The sequence below is a fragment of the Trifolium pratense genome, linkage group LG5, assembly GCF_020283565.1.
Source record: "Trifolium pratense cultivar HEN17-A07 linkage group LG5, ARS_RC_1.1, whole genome shotgun sequence".
Taxonomy (NCBI): domain Eukaryota; kingdom Viridiplantae; phylum Streptophyta; class Magnoliopsida; order Fabales; family Fabaceae; genus Trifolium; species Trifolium pratense.
Window position 1 is genome coordinate 17,165,636 of NC_060063.1, and position 17,146 is coordinate 17,182,781.

Below are 17,146 nucleotides of genomic sequence, written 5' to 3' on the forward strand. Positions count from 1 at the left end.
TATGAAGTTCTGGATCCAACTATGAAAGCTCCCAAAACCAGAAAGTAGATGAAATGTAGCAGATTTTCCAACCCTTGAACCAGAAAATGCAGTTTCCTTATATAATAATCGCAACCACGCCGCGCGCCAGATCTATCACGCCGCGCGTGGTTGCACATCCTTCAACTACGCCGCGCGTGTAACGGTCTCACGCGGCGCGTGATAAAATCTGAGGTCTCTGATCTTCAACTCTGCAACCTTCACGCCGCGCGTGATAGCTCCACGCCCCTGGCGTAGTTATCCTTCCTTTCTTCATGCCGCGCGTGGTCGGTGTTACGCCGCGCGTGATCAAGTCAGAGAGCAATCCAATTCTGATCAAAGTTTCACGCCGCGCGTGATAGGCATCACGCCGCGCGTGATCAAGGTAAAAATCTTGGCTCTCTGTGATCTCCATCACGCAGCGCGTGATGGGCTACGCCCCCAGCGTAGTGAAAATCAGCAATTTCCTGCACATTTTTCCTGCTTTCTTGCAACACAAGTAATCATGCTTATGAATAGATTTCTCTTAAATTTATTGCTAAAAACCTACTAAAATGCATCTAATGTTGCTAAAATAGGCATGAATTAGAGAGTGTGACGATCCGTCATCAATCTTGCTTTGACGTTTCTTTTAATAATACATAGATATAAGATTTTTTTAATAATACATAAATATAATAGTTACTTTGACTAAATATTAGCATATAAGATCTTGTTTGATTTGTTTTGATGAGTATTTTCAAAATATCAAGTTTCTAATTTTATAATTTTTACTAATAGAGAATTAAAAATATTAATTATCAAAATTGTACGTTGACATACGTGCATTAGTCTAACTAGTTTTTATATTTTGGGACGGAGTAAGAGATTCCGCTCTCACTCAGTCCGGCTCAACTTAATTCCATTATGTTCCATCATAGCCTTAATAGTTCAAAGGTGTACCTTGTGTGTTGGCACAAAGAACAAACAGTTTTCCATTGCCCAAATATTATCCTCTTCCCCAAACGCTATCAATCTCAAATCAAATAAATAAACTCCAAACAAATGGAAACAAATGAACTAGCTCCAGTTGAAATTGAAACCGACCCGAATACAAATCCAAACGCGAATCCGATTCCACTCCTCGAAGAAGACGTGGACGAACTTAAGAAAGTCTTCAACGGTTTCGACGCAAACGGCGACGGCAAGATCTCCGTCAACGAACTCGAGACCGTTCTCCGAACACTGAGATCCGACGTACCACAAGCAGAAGAACTCCGACGTGTGATGGAAGATCTGAGCGCTGACCGAGAAGGTTTCATCAACTTATCGGAGTTCGCCACGTTCTGCCGCTCCGGCAGTTCTGAAGGCGGCGATTCAGAGCTTCGTGATGCTTTCGATCTGTACGACAAAGACAAAAACGGACTTATCTCCACTGAGGAGCTTCATCTAGCACTTGATCGCCTCGGAATGAAGTGCTCAGTCGAGGAATGCCAAGAGATGATTAATTCCGTTGATTCCGATGGTGACGGTAGCGTTGACTTCGATGAGTTTAAGCAGATGATGACTGCCAAGAGCCGTGCCTTTAACGATTCTGTTAATTAGACGGTAGAATTTCTCAGTCTTTGTCGCCGGTACAAGTTCCGGTGTATTTCCGGTAATAGATTCCACAGTACGTTTTCTAGTTTTGCTTTACTTTACCATAAGTAAATAAAGGATTCCACAGTAGCACGTTTTCTAGTTTTGCTTTTAACATGTGGTTGGTTATGTTATGGCAAGTTAATTGCCCCCACTTTGTTTTATTTTATTTTGTTAATAAATCATACTACTTTTATGAATTACTAGCGGAGTAAGATGAAATTTATTGGAAAGTAGATTAAAAAATAAAAAAATAGAAAGGATATAATAAAAAAATAGAAAAAGAAGAATGGTAAAACCATCACAAAAAACTTTAGGTCTTTGTATTAATATAAGAAAATAAATATATATAATGTAAAAATTATGAAAAAAAATGGGCTACCTTATTAATATATTAGTAAAAATATAGGTGTTGAAAAATCACAAAAAAACTTATGTCCATGTATTAATATATGAGTATAAATATAGTCCTGTAAAAATTATTAAAAAATAGGCAATCGTATTAATATGTTAGTGAAAATATAGGTCTCGCAACAATCATCAAAATAATTAGGTCATCGTATTAAATATGAGTATAACCATTAAAATTGTAAAAAAAAATAGAATTATTTTTGTTACAAACAACTTAATTAATATATAATTAAAAGTATAAGTCCCGTAGAAAGCACACAAACAAAAAAATTTCCATATTTATATATAAGTTTAAATATAGGTCCCGCGGATGTTATAAAAGAACGGACAAGCTTATTAATATGAGTAAAACACATAGGTTTTATGTACCCAAAAAAAAACACACAGGTCTCCAGAAATCACACAAAAGATTAAGTTCTCGTATTAATATATAATTATAAATATAGGTCTAAAAAAATAGTAAAAAATTAAAAACTTCAGTAATAAGAGTAAAAACATATGCCCCGCAGAAATTACACAAAAAATTAGATATTTGTATTAATATATGATCATAAATATATGTAATGCAGAAATTATGAAAGAATGACAAATTTATTAATATATGATTAAAAATATAAATCTCGTAGAAATCAGAAAAAAATATAGGTTCTCGCATTAATATCTGAGTATAAATTTAGGTCCTACATAAATTTTTAAAGATCAGGAAACCTTATTAATAAGAGGAAAATCATAGGTCCCGCAGAATTCACACAAAAGATTATGTCCCCGTATAAATATATGAGTATAATACGTAAAATTATAAAAAATAAAAAAATAAACAACTTTATTAATATATGATTAAAAATATAATGCACGTAGATATAACAAAAAAAGGTTCTCGTATTAATATGAATATAACCCGTAAAATTATTAAAAAAAAATAGATAACATAATATATTAGTAAAAACACAAGTTCCGTGAGAGTCGCAAAAAATAGTATATTTTCGTATTAATATATAAGTATAAATATAGATTTTGCTGATGGTATTGATGGTCAATCTATTCCAAAAAAATGGTCAATGTATTGATTACACAAAATATTACTCCCTGCGTTTTTTTATAAGTGTCCAGTTTCATCAAATTTAGCGTTTCTAATTGCAGAAATTATGAAAGAATGCCAAATTTATTAATATATGATTAAAAATATAAGTCTCGTAGAAATCAGAAAAAAAATATAGGTTCTCGCGTTAATATCTGAGTATAAATTTAGGTCCTACATAAATTATTAAAGATCAAGAAACCTTATTAATAAGAGGAAAATCATAGGACCCGCAGAATTCACACAAAAGATTATGTCCCCGTATAAATATATGAGTATAATACGTAAAATTATAAAAAACAATAAACAACTTTATTAATATATGATTAAAAATATAATGCCCGTAGATATAACAAAAAAAAGGTTCTCGTATTAATATGAATATAACCTGTAAAACTATTAAAAAAAATACATAACATAATATATTAGTAAAAATACAAGTTCCGTAAGAGTCGCAAAAAATAGTAGATTTTCGTATTAATATATAAGTATAAATATAGATTTTGCTGATGGTATTGATGGTCAATCTATTCCAAAAAAATGGCCAATGTATTGATTACACAAAATATTACTCCCTACGTTTTTTTATGCCTAGTTTGTGTTTTAAGGATACGATTTGTCAATTATACCATTTGTCAATTATTATTATTATTATTATTATTATTATTATTATTATTATTATTATTATTATTATTATTATTATTATTATTATTATTATCTTTTTGAATAGTTTATATATATATATATATATATATATATATATATATATATATATATATATATATATATATATATATATATATATATTTGAAAAACTAAAGTTTTTTTTTTAAAAGAAATTTTGTTCCTTTTTTTGTACGATAAGAAAGTTTGTTTCTTCCTTGTTATATTCATATTTAAACATAATTTGTTACCAATTTATTTTTGTATAAAAATAAATTATTTGAAAGAGTGCAAAAAATAGAATTTATTGGTGAATTAAGACGATGGTATAATAGGAAGATAGTGTGCAAAAATCCACTTTCTTAATTTAGTGTTATCATTCTAACTGAACACTTATAAAAAACGGAAGTAGTAAAATATTAAAGTGGAATTAATCACCTCAAGAAAAATTTTAAAATATTGAAATTATTTACTAATTTTCAAATATGACACAAAATACCCATGAAAGTGATGATGTGTCAAATTATTAAGTAGGGATAACATGAGATTTTCACATGTATATTATTTTCTTAGGTCCCTATATATATATATATATATATATATATATATATATATATATATATATGAGTATGGATATAGTCCCGTAATTTTTTTTTCATACGAGTATAAATAAAGGTCCCACAGATGTTATAAAAGAACGGACAAACTTATTAATTTGAGTAAAACACATTGGTCATGCATAAATCACACAAAAATTAGGTTATCGTATTTTTTTTTTTGAACAAGCTAAAATGAGAGATATATATATATATTAATAAACAGTCTTCCCAGCATAAGGTATACTGAGAACGACTAAGACTATTTACAAAGAGTCACGAAAAAAACCATAAAAATCAAATCAGGCCCAAACAAAGTAAAGGATCAGACCACCAGCTATGGTAATTAGAGACTAAAGTCACACTCGTCGTCTTCAACCACCTATAGGAAAATAGCTTGATCTTATCCAATAATTGATGAGAAGTACTTGTTGAACCGCCAAATAATCTATGATTTCTTTCTGTCCAAATAACCCAAACACAGGCGAGCCAAATCAGCTGCATAAAAGACCGTCGAGCACGGGAACCACCTGCTGAAGAAGTGAACTGGACAAAATGATCACCCAAAGTAGTGTAAACCACCATAGGGACGCCAATCCACAACCGAACTAATGCCAGAGAGAACCGAAAATTTCGCATGAGAGGAACAAGTGATGAACCGACTCCACCCCTCCACAACCAGAAACACAAGAAGTAGCTGTAGACGATAAGATGCCACGGGAAGCCAGATTGACTTTGGTAGGCAACCTATCCTGCAATAAACGCCATGCTAAAATAGATACCTTCAAGGGTACCTGCTTGTGCCAAACAAGATCATAACAAGCATCCAAAGTAACTAATTCCTGAGAAGTCAAAAGCTGATAAGCATCACGAACAGAGTAACCATGATCAGGATCAAATAACCAAAGCCACCTATCTGGAAGATGAGCCTGCAAAGAAACACCAAGAAGTAAGGTCTGACACTCCCCCAACAACTCCTCCTCCCAAGCCCACAACTGCCTCCGCCACACCCACGCCCCCCCTCCTGACTCCCACCCTAAAGAAGCCATCTCAGCTACCGTCGCTGATTTGTTCTCATACAGGTCAAACAAACGCCTAAACCTCTCACACAACGGACTCTCGCCCAACTAAGGATCGAACCAAAACAAAGTATCAGACCCATCCCCCACCTTCTTGGAGATACTCTCCTTAAACCAACCTCCTGCTGACCCTTTATCACCATCCCTAATCCTCACAATCTCCCTCCACCACGAAGACCCTCGCCTATCCCCCACTTTCACCCTACCTCCCTCCACACCATATCTAGCCTCTAGAACTCGAAACCACAAACTCCCTCTGTCCACCAACAACCTCCAACACCATTTCCCTAACAAAGCTAAGTTAAACTCCCTCAACTGCCGAACCCCCAAACCCCCATACTCCTTACGAAGACAAATAGATTTCCAGCTTATCCAAGAGGTTTTCCTAACATCCTCACTCCCCCCCAAAAAAATTTAATCAAAAGAGATTCAATAGAAGAGATAGTACCTGAGAGAGCTTTGAAGAAGGAAAGAGCATAGACAGGTAGAGAGGTTAAGACAGACTTAAGCAGTATCAGATGTCCACCAAAAGAAAGAAAGCGGCTCTTCCACCCAGATAATCTATTCTTTATACGAGCAATCACCGGATCCCAGAAAGCCAAGCGCGTCGAATCGCCACCAATAGGAAGACCCAGATAAAGGAAAGGCACCCTTCCCACTTTACAACTGTAAGACCCGTGATTCCATTGTACCGTTTGTGTTAAAAACGTGAGTAGTGGCTAAGAGATTTAGGGTTTTTGGTTAAGTTATTTCGCGAGTATCGTCGTAATAACAACATTTTTGCTGAGATGGAGCCTGTCTTGTGCTCGTGTGCTGGAAATGCACAAACTTTTGTTCCGTAGTCTTTATCTATCCATATGAACGTTCCTGTGGTTTCAGAATTTCGAAATTCGACTTTCTCCGTTTATTGGAAAAACGAGTAGAAAATGGTACCCGCTGTTGGAAAATTTACGGTTTCTGTTTTCCGTCGAACTTTAACTAGAGACTTTATATATCGGTACGAGTTAGGATCTGGACTCAGAATATTTTTAGGAGCTCAAGATAAAAATTTCAGTCGGAGAATAAAGTTTCGCGATACTTTTTAGAAATGTTTTACGACGAACAATTACCTCGTAAGTTTTCTATTTTTCGCAAGTTAGACCGTTGACGAAGTACGACTCGCCTGCGAGCGAGAGATGAGAGCTTAAAGAAATATCTAGATATTTTCTAGGATATTATTATATTAAGGTTTGTGAGAGGAAGATCCAAGGGGTAGGATTTTATCTTAGAAACTTTAACAATTTGATCCAATGGTTAGAAATTGATTAGAGAAACTACTTAAGGAAAAGTATAGATCAAAAATAACATTTTTTCTCTTTTCTTCCTCTTCCAAAACCGTGACCTACTCTCCCTCCCTCTCTTTCATTTTATTTATTTTTCTAAGTGTTCATACAACACAAATCTCCACCTTAAGAAAAATCTAGAAGGAATTAGGAAGAAAGCTTGGAACCAAAGTTGATCCCCTCTCCTTGGTGGTGCTTGTGAACTAAGTTTTATGGTAAGAAAATCTCCCTCCATCTCTTTATTTGTTGCTGTCGAAGTGTTGTTGTTATTGGTTGTTTGAGTTCAAAATTTTCTTACTCATAAACATTACTAGCTAGTATGAGTGGTGTTAGATCTAAAACAAAATTTTGATTGTGAGCATTTTAAGAATTTTGTGATTTTTGAAAATGTTTGAAATGAATTTGTGATGTGATTTTCTTGCAATTGAAGCTAGCACTAGTTGTTTTAATAGTTCAATTTTTGAAAGAAATGCTATAACAAGAAAAGCCCCAATTTTATGAGTTTTGAATCTAGGGTTTGAAGAAATCTTTCTAAAGTATTGAACTTAATCAAATTAAGTTTGTATATGTGAAATTAGTAATTGTATAATTATTTTAACCAAGTTTGATTTTGAAAAAAAAATGATTTTGTGTTAATTTTGGATTCTGGCCGAAATATGGAAGGGTATTTTGGTCCTTTTAACTTTGATATCTTGTCCTAAAAAGTAAACCATTAGATCCGTCTTTTCGAGACGATGAATTTGGACATATGGTTTGCGATGATCGGACGAAGATTGACCGGGTCATGCTCGTTTTAAAATCGTAACCGTTTTCTTGCCGTTTTTGAATTTTAATCATAGTAGTAGAAAAATAATAGAGATTACTTTTCTATGAAAATGAAAAATGTTTGGAAAATCTATTGGTGAGTTGAAATGAAAATTCTTTTGTCGAGAATTGTGTTTTAAAAGGCTTAAACATTTGCGAACTTGTTTTAGTTTGAAGAAAAGTGTAGAACTTGGTTGAAAAGATATTGTTTTCGAAAAAGTTTTAAATTAGTGAAGTTTTATTTAATGAAGTTTTTGTGATGCAAACTATTGTATTAAAGTGTTAATGTTTTCAAAGAGTTGTTTTGAAAATTATTTGAGCCTAGTTAGTTGTGAGGAAAGAACCATAGGTCTTGATCCATTAGTAGCCGAGCTAGGGCTTATTTGAGTGACCAATTAGAATGTGGTATTAACTTAATTAAGTTGAATGATTAAGGGTTAAGAGAATTAACCGGATTGGAGATTTCGTCGAGAGAGACGGGTTTGCTCGTGTAGCGTAAGTTGATTGTCTTGGAAGCTTGCCGAGGTAAGGGCACTGTTTTTATTTCCGTATTTAAATTCCGTCGATAGCATTAGGGTATGCTTTCTTGTTGTGCTTGGTTGCTTGCTTGTTGTGCTCGGTTGGGCTATTGTGCTTGGTACGTTGTGAATGTATTCTTGAGTTGAGTTCGTAATGAATACATGTTGCTTTTGGTCTTACATATAATTTGGTTTGGAATATATGTAATGTGTTGAAATGGCATAGATAGGGGTATCGTATGCTCATGCACTCATAGTACGTGGTTGCGCGAGTGGACCGCGGGGTGTGACGATCCTGTGACGGGGTGTCCACCTTAATCCTTCGGGATCTTTATTGAGTCCCAATACGTGACGATCCTGTGACGGGGTGTCGCAGAGTGTGATGATCCTGTGACGGGGTGTCCACTCTAATTCTTGAGATTGTGTTGATGATAGTAGAGGCGACGATCCTGTGACGGGGTGTTGCTAGAGACCTACGACTCCTTTATGAGAGGATATTTCCGGAAATAATTCATGCATGTAACGATCCTGTGACGGGGTGTTACCGTGGCGATCTTGTGACGGGGTGCCACACTCATTCATTAGAGGTTTGCATTAGGCTATGTGCGCATTTTATTTATTATACGTGTGTTGAGGAAAATGATAAGTGTTTAGCCGCTTTCTATTTGGTATTTGGTATTTGTATTTCCTGTTTCCAGATGGTGACCCTTGCTTTGTATGTGATAAATGAACGGGTTATCCCCCACCTAGACGATGGATTCCTGTCCGAGACCGTGGGTCGTGAGGACGATGGTGGCTTCTTGAGCCCTCAGTGGTCGAGTGGCGTGGCGGATCTATTTAGATTGTGTGCCGGTGTGTCTTGTACACCGTGCTTTTGGTTAGGTGTAGTATTTTGACTCTTTTGGATAAACTGTTTCTGAGTATTTATACTTTGGTTTAGACGGTTGTCTTTTGGATTGTAAATATTCAGGTACACACTTTGCTTCTCGAAAGCACTCCTATGTATGATTAGTACTATGCCGATGCTTGGGTTGTACTAATATATAATTAGTCCTGTTGTATGATTAATGCCGGCTCGTCACAAAAATGTATGCGCGCTCTGTTTTGTTTTACCAAAAAAAAATAAAAAATAATGCCCCTTTTCGGTCTTTGAAAAAATCAGGGTGTTACATTGTGGTATCAGAGCCCGGCTTTAGATCATCAAAGGGAAAGTGTGTTGTAGAGTTATCAGTCCAAAGTCAGTCAGAATATAGCTAGAGTTGTGTTAGTTCTAGCGATCGGTTTTTTTGTTGTGTTATGGGTTATGTGGATTTTTGTCTTGAGTCTAGCACGGGATATGATCAGGAACTGGATTGTTTCTTACGGAAGTACTTTAGGGAGTGATGCTTCAGTAAGTAGAATAGTTGAAACCCCCGAGCATTGGTCGAATTTAGTCGACAAGTGTCTCTGAATTCCTTAGACGGAGTGGTTCGAGGATGATGGACTTGAGGCGAACAAGAACTACAAGGGATTTTTAGAAGTAATATAATGGATTGGAAGTAGCATTGTTTGTTGTCATTCGGAGGTTCTGTTTATGGACGAGTGAACGTCAATTGATAAAGGATCGCAAGTAAGGATCAGATTGGGACGACCTTTTGAAGAAGAGATTTGATATCCGTCCTTGTGAGCCAGGGACGAGGCTTGGTGAAGTCATTTGGTTGTCAAGAGGATGCAGCCACTGTGGGATGGTGGAGCACGCAGAGATGCCAATTGGATTTAATTACACTGATTGGATAATCATCGGGGCGACTTGTATTGGAATTTGAGGAACTTGTACGTCAAGAGTAAGCAAACCTGGTGGTGTTAGAAGACATTTGTAAGAATGGTGGATACCTTCAAGGTTTAAGTTGAGTGTGTGAGATAGGTTGAATTCGAAAATGACATTATTAAGGATGAATCTCGTGATAATTGAGGGTATGAGACCAAATATCACGTCGATGAGTGACAATCTATACATAGTTCGGGAGATAGTAAGTATAGGTGTTGATGTAAGAGAAATATATAGGTAATCATTGGTTAGATAACTATAGATTTCGAGAGATGTTTTGTTAAGAATGAGGAGTTCAATTTTGGAAAGTGAATTTATGTCGATGGTATGGGATACTAGAGGTGTATGGTATGGAAATACTTAGAGAATTATAGCAGTGTAAGCTATAATTGTTGATTATTGGCAGGTAGACCCTAAGAGAAAGTAAACATCTTGAGTAGTTTGAAGGGATTAGTCAAGATTTGAGTAGAGATCCTGTGTGATTGGACATTTAAGTTAATGATTTCGATCGACCAAAAGGGTTGAAGGACCAAGTAGTATCTTGAATTTATGACATCATTGGTGTTGAGGTAGACAAGTTTTAAATAATTCAAGTTTTGGACGAGAATTTTTGGAAATTTTCTAGAAATGTCGTGTATTATTAGAAAGAGAGTTTGTTAGTAAGAGTACTAAGACAATGGGAGCGATAGTTGGAAGGAAATTTTGGTTTAATTTTGAGATGTAATGGAGAAAGTTAGATGGTGTGGTAAGTATTTTAAATCTCTTGAGGATTAGATACAAGAGATTGATTTCGGTATTAAACGTACTAAGGAGGAAATCATAGCGAAGGGTTGTGTTTTGGTAGTTGTTCTGGAGAAGTCAAGCATTAAGATTTGAGACACGTATTCAATCGCTGGATGAATGAGTAATATGTGTCGATTCGGAGGTAGATTATAGTGACATGACGAAGATAAGATTAGAGATAATTATGCATAGAGAAATACGTAATAGGAACTTGATGTATTAATTAATTGGAGCGTTTGGTTTTGAGGTGTACATTAGTAGACCCCTTAGTGGAAGTTAGAGATGAATAAGAATCAAGCTAGTGAATGGATGTGTAGAATATTTGGATTATGTGCGACTAATTAAAGACATGGTTTGAAATCAACGAGATGGAGGTCTTGGTTGTTTGGAAACCAACTTTAGGAATTTATCGAACTTAGAAGTTTCATTTTACTAGATTGTTGAGGAGGACCTAATTGGAGTTTTGTAGATATTATAACATCGACAAGATAATCGCAAAGGAATGGTTAACGTTGTGCGTTAGCAAGGAAGCGAGAAGGTAATACAAGTTGTAAGGGGAGACTGACAACCTCATTGGTTAATTTGGAAATTTAAATAGGAAAAGGAGTACAGTCGGAATAAGGATGGTGAGTTTAGTAAGTGGAAAGCATGTTGGAGAATTCCACATAAGAATTTAGAAGTCGAGGTTAAGTGCGAAGTGTCATTTATGGAAGGAATGAAGCGAAATAGTTAGTCGTTGGGAAGAAATGTTAAGAATAAGTGATGGAAAAGCACATGAGAATGTGGATTATAATAATTAAGGATACTTGGAAGGGATTACCTCACATATAATTTGGAAAATTATGATTGTGCGTGTATATTAAGGATTCGAAAGCGTCACCTGAATGGATGTCATGGTGAGGTGTGTGTTGTATGTGGAAATAAAAAAAGAAGGTAAGCGCTTGTCTGGTAGAAAAGTTTGGTGGAGACTAGCACAGCTTCGATTCATTGTAGTAATTTCGATGAGGACAGGCGTAGCAGAATGAATATCTGTATCGAGTAAGTAAAGGACTTCGGATATTGTCATCATGGACGGTTGAATAATAGTGATGTAGGGAGTACCTTAAGATATATTATGGAGGTAGGTATCTCGACATGTGAGGTGATGTCGGGATAATTAAGAATGGTCGGGGTGACAAGCCCTTTTGAGTAGAAGAGGATTTAATGGTAAGAGGAAAGAAACCCGAGAGATGTTTAGAAATAGAATGAGAATACAATTTAAAATGGTTTGTGCCAATGATGGCAGTCAACAAGGATAAACGTTTTATGCTAAGGCTAGCAAGTATAAGCTAAGTATTAATTTGGAAAATAAGTGGACGCATAAGAAATTGATTCTTGGAAATTTGAGAATTAGATAAAGGGAGTCCAAGAGAATTAGATGATAAAAGTTGGCGAGTGTCGAGGAAAAATGAAATGAGGAACTTGGATCACCAACCAGATGCTGGGATGATATTACTAAGACCGTGATTGGAATGAGATTCAAATGTGAACATGCGGGTCTACACAGTTATGATATTAAAGGAAAGATTAAGGACTTATGGATATGGGCGAAGTGGTGAAGTTCTTCTATTGAGATGATAATTTCTTTCGAAGTGCAATGGTTTGGGTGGTACTTGCTGTGATAACATCGTACTTGTTGTTGGATGATACTCTAAGGATGTTTTATGAGTGAAAGCATGAGAGTTCAAGCGACGTGTTTTGAGCGTCGTGTCTCGTTGACAAGGTCGAGGTAGTAAGTAAGTGAGGAAAACATTAAGAAAACCACGAAGGAATTGTTGGACCCTTGTGCCTCGGAGGACCTGGAGCACAAGTGGCAAAAAAAAAAAAAAAAAAAACATTATTAAAGTTAGGTGAAGATGGTCTAAACCACCATCATGATTGTCGACTATCTATTGACAAATTGAGGAACTGATCATCCTTGATCTCTTGTTAATAATAGACAGCATCATGTTGACTGGAATCGACTAGTTTTACTAGCTTTGGTGTAGAGAGTTTGCGGTGTTTCTTTTTGGAGGGTAGCAGTCACCACTCCGTGTGGGCCTAGTTGAATTGGCTATGTCGTGGAGGCTTAAGAGGTGACTTTAGAAATTTCGTGTGTCGACCTAGGATCTTTGAGGAACTAGAGGTTGTGAACCTTCGTAGTGAGGTTAGATTTTGAGTGGGGAACTCGTTGTGTGATGTTTAGCTTTGTGTCTAGAGTTTGGAACCAGTGCGACTATGTAGAGGGTTACGTTTTATGCACGGTCGTGTCAGTGTGGTGGTGATAGCATCTGTGTGGCTTCACCTGGTGTTAGCATCTGTGTGGCTACACCTATTCCTACGAGATTTTGTTGTGTAGGTGATAGTAATAACTAGATGGGTTATTGCTCTTACCTTTAGTTTCGAGGACGAAACTTCTTTTTGGAGGGTAGTAATGTAAGACCCGTGATTCCATTGTACCGTTTGTGTTAAAAACGTGAGTAGTGGCTAAGAGATTTAGGGTTTTTGGTTAAGTTATTTCGCGAGTATCGTCGTAATAACAACATTTTTGCTGAGATGGAGCCTGTCTTGTGCTCGTGTGCTGGAAATGCACAAACTTTTGTTCCGTAGTCTTTATCTATCCATATGAACGTTCCTGTGGTTTCAGAATTTCGAAATTCGACTTTCTCCGTTTATTGGAAAAACGAGTAGAAAATGGTACCCGCTGTTGGAAAATTTACGGTTTCTGTTTTCCGTCGAACTTTAACTAGAGACTTTATATATCGGTACGAGTTAGGATCTGGACTCAGAATATTTTTAGGAGCTCAAGATAAAAATTTCAGTCGGAGAATAAAGTTTCGCGATACTTTTTAGAAATGTGTTACGACGAACAATTACCTCGTAAGTTTTCTATTTTTCGCAAGTTAGACCGTTGACGAAGTACGACTCGCCTGCGAGCGAGAGATGAGAGCTTAAAGAAATATCTAGATATTTTCTAGGATATTATTATATTAAGGTTTGTGAGAGGAAGATCCAAGGGGTAGGATTTTATCTTAGAAACTTTAACAATTTGATCCAATGGTTAGAAATTGATTAGAGAAACTACTTAAGGAAAAGTATAGATCAAAAATAACATTTTTTCTCTTTTCTTCCTCTTCCAAAACCGTGACCTACTCTCCCTCCCTCTCTTTCATTTTATTTATTTTTCTAAGTGTTCATACAACACAAATCTCCACCTTAAGAAAAATCTAGAAGGAATTAGGAAGAAAGCTTGGAACCAAAGTTGATCCCCTCTCCTTGGTGGTGCTTGTGAACTAAGTTTTATGGTAAGAAAATCTCCCTCCATCTCTTTATTTGTTGCTGTCGAAGTGTTGTTGTTATTGGTTGTTTGAGTTCAAAATTTTCTTACTCATAAACATTACTAGCTAGTATGAGTGGTGTTAGATCTAAAACAAAATTTTGATTGTGAGCATTTTAAGAATTTTGTGATTTTTGAAAATGTTTGAAATGAATTTGTGATGTGATTTTCTTGCAATTGAAGCTAGCACTAGTTGTTTTAATAGTTCAATTTTTGAAAGAAATGCTATAACAAGAAAAGCCCCAATTTTATGAGTTTTGAATCTAGGGTTTGAAGAAATCTTTCTAAAGTATTGAACTTAATCAAATTAAGTTTGTATATGTGAAATTAGTAATTGTATAATTATTTTAACCAAGTTTGATTTTGAAAAAAAAATGATTTTGTGTTAATTTTGGATTCTGGCCGAAATATGGAAGGGTATTTTGGTCCTTTTAACTTTGATATCTTGTCCTAAAAAGTAAACCATTAGATCCGTCTTTTCGAGACGATGAATTTGGACATATGGTTTGCGATGATCGGACGAAGATTGACCGGGTCATGCTCGTTTTAAAATCGTAACCGTTTTCTTGCCGTTTTTGAATTTTAATCATAGTAGTAGAAAAATAATAGAGATTACTTTTCTATGAAAATGAAAAATGTTTGGAAAATCTATTGGTGAGTTGAAATGAAAATTCTTTTGTCGAGAATTGTGTTTTAAAAGGCTTAAACATTTGCGAACTTGTTTTAGTTTAAAGAAAAGTGTAGAACTTGGTTGAAAAGATATTGTTTTCGAAAAAGTTTTAAATTAGTGAAGTTTTATTTAATGAAGTTTTTGTGATGCAAACTATTGTATTAAAGTGTTAATGTTTTCAAAGAGTTGTTTTGAAAATTATTTGAGCCTAGTTAGTTGTGAGGAAAGAACCATAGGTCTTGATCCATTAGTAGCCGAGCTAGGGCTTATTTGAGTGACCAATTAGAATGTGGTATTAACTTAATTAAGTTGAATGATTAAGGGTTAAGAGAATTAGCCGGATTGGAGATTTCGTCGAGAGAGACGGGTTTGCTCGTGTAGCGTAAGTTGATTGTGTTGGAAGCTTGCCGAGGTAAGGGCACCGTTTTTATTTCCGTATTTAAATTCCGTCGATAGCATTAGGGTATGCTTTCTTGTTGTGCTTGGTTGCTTGCTTGTTGTGCTCGGTTGGGCTATTGTGCTTGGTACGTTGTGAATGTATTCTTGAGTTGAGTTCGTAATGAATACATGTTGCTTTTGGTCTTACATATAATTTGGTTTGGAATATATGTAATGTGTTGAAATGGCATAGATAGGGGTATCGTATGCTCATGCACTCATAGTACGTGGTTGCGCGAGTGGACCGCGGGGTGTGACGATCCTGTGACGGGGTGTCCACCTTAATCCTTCGGGATCTTTATTGAGTCCCAATACGTGACGATCCTGTGACGGGGTGTCGCGGAGTGTGATAATCCTGTGACGGGGTGTCCACTCTAATTCTTGAGATTGTGTTGATGATAGTAGAGGCGACGATCCTGTGACGGGGTGTTGCTAGAGACCTACGACTCTCCTTTATGAGAGGATATTTCCGGAAATAATTCATGCATGTAACGATCCTGTGACGGGGTGTTACCGTGGCGATCTTGTGACAGGGTGCCACACTCATTCATTAGAGGTTTGCATTAGGCTATGTGCGCATTTTATTTATTATGCGTGTGTTGAGGAAAATGATAAGTGTTTAGCCGCTTTCTATTTGGTATTTGGTATTTGTATTTCCTGTTTCCAGATGGTGACCCTTGCTTTGTATGTGATAAATGAACGGGTTATCCCCCACCTAGACGATGGATTCCTGTCCGAGACCGTGGGTCGTGAGGACGATGGTGGCTTCTTGAGCCCTCAGTGGTCGAGTGGCGTGGCGGATCTATTTAGATTGTGTGCCGGTGTGTCTTGTACACCGTGCTTTTGGTTAGGTGTAGTATTTTGACTCTTTTGGATAAACTGTTTCTGAGTATTTATACTTTGGTTTAGACGGTTGTCTTTTGGATTGTAAATATTCAGGTACACACTTTGCTTCTCGAAAGCACTCCTATGTATGATTAGTACTATGCCGATGCTTGGGTTGTACTAATATATAATTAGTCCTGTTGTATGATTAATGCCGGCTCGTCACAAAAATGTATGCGCGCTCTGTTTTGTTTTACCAAAAAAATAAATAAAAAATAATGCCCCTTTTCGGTCTTTGAAAAAATCAGGGTGTTACAACAACAAAGAGCAGACGCAGCCTCATGTAACCAAGACGTAGGGATGTTCACCCCAACCAAAATACTTTTAGAAAAATTAACCTTCAACCCTGACATGGACTCAAACAACACCAGAACAGCCCGCAAAGCACGAACATTCGCCCAGCTTTTGGTCCCAATAAGCAACGTATCATCGGCAAACTGAAGATGGGACACAGAAACAGGATTTTGACCGCCAACACTATACCCAGTAAACAAGTTACGCTCCACCACTGCCTTCATCAACACATTCAAACCTTCGGCAGCCAACAAAAAGAGCTAAGTTAATATATGAGTATAAATATATTACACAAAATATTAAAATGGAAGTAACCACCTAAAGAAAAATATTAAAATATTGAAATTAGTTATTAACTTTCAAATATGACACAAAATACCCTTGAAAATGATGGTGTATAAGATATATCGATGCCCAGTTGATAATTGATTTTTATAAAGTGAGGTAATTTGAATTTGGGTTACATACAAAAAAATTGGATTTTCAGATAAAAAAAAAATTGTGGGAGAAGTTACAAATAAAGTGAAGTTTTGTGGTTACAATTGGACATTTAACTCATATTGATTATATGTTGATTCCAAAAATATAACAAATTAATTCATATGGCTTAGTGGTAAATGCAATAAGAAGTGTAACAAATTAATTCATACGTATCTTCTTTTCATATATTGTAGATTTTAGGGTCATGTTAATCGGTGAACTCGGACACTGGTGGTTAAGAAAATCAAAAAAAGAAACTTTTAAATTGAAAACAACATTTTTATGTTGGCGCAGCTGAAGCTTTTGGCTTTGATCACTTTGGCCTGCA

At 35.9% G+C, this 17,146-nt stretch overlaps 2 protein-coding genes and 1 long non-coding RNA gene across 3 annotated transcripts; 2 read left to right on the forward strand and 1 right to left on the reverse strand.

The window, feature by feature from the left end:
- Positions 1-932: 932 nt before the first annotated feature.
- Positions 933-1,835, forward strand: LOC123883635 (probable calcium-binding protein CML27). The gene has a single exon (XM_045932527.1). It carries the CDS (start codon positions 1,063-1,065, stop codon positions 1,600-1,602), a length of 540 nt encoding a protein of 179 aa, XP_045788483.1. The 5' UTR covers positions 933-1,062; the 3' UTR covers positions 1,603-1,835.
- Positions 1,836-4,991: 3,156 nt separating this feature from the next.
- On the reverse strand, positions 4,992-5,432 carry LOC123886145. Its single transcript, XM_045935483.1, has one exon. It carries the CDS (start codon positions 5,430-5,432, stop codon positions 4,992-4,994), a length of 441 nt encoding a protein of 146 aa, XP_045791439.1.
- Positions 5,433-13,609: 8,177 nt separating this feature from the next.
- LOC123883636 lies at positions 13,610-16,239 on the forward strand. The gene is made up of 3 exons (XR_006800339.1): positions 13,610-14,019; positions 15,044-15,133; positions 15,879-16,239. It is a non-coding gene; the product is annotated as an uncharacterized LOC123883636 (long non-coding RNA).
- The last annotated feature ends 907 nt before the right edge of the window (positions 16,240-17,146 follow it).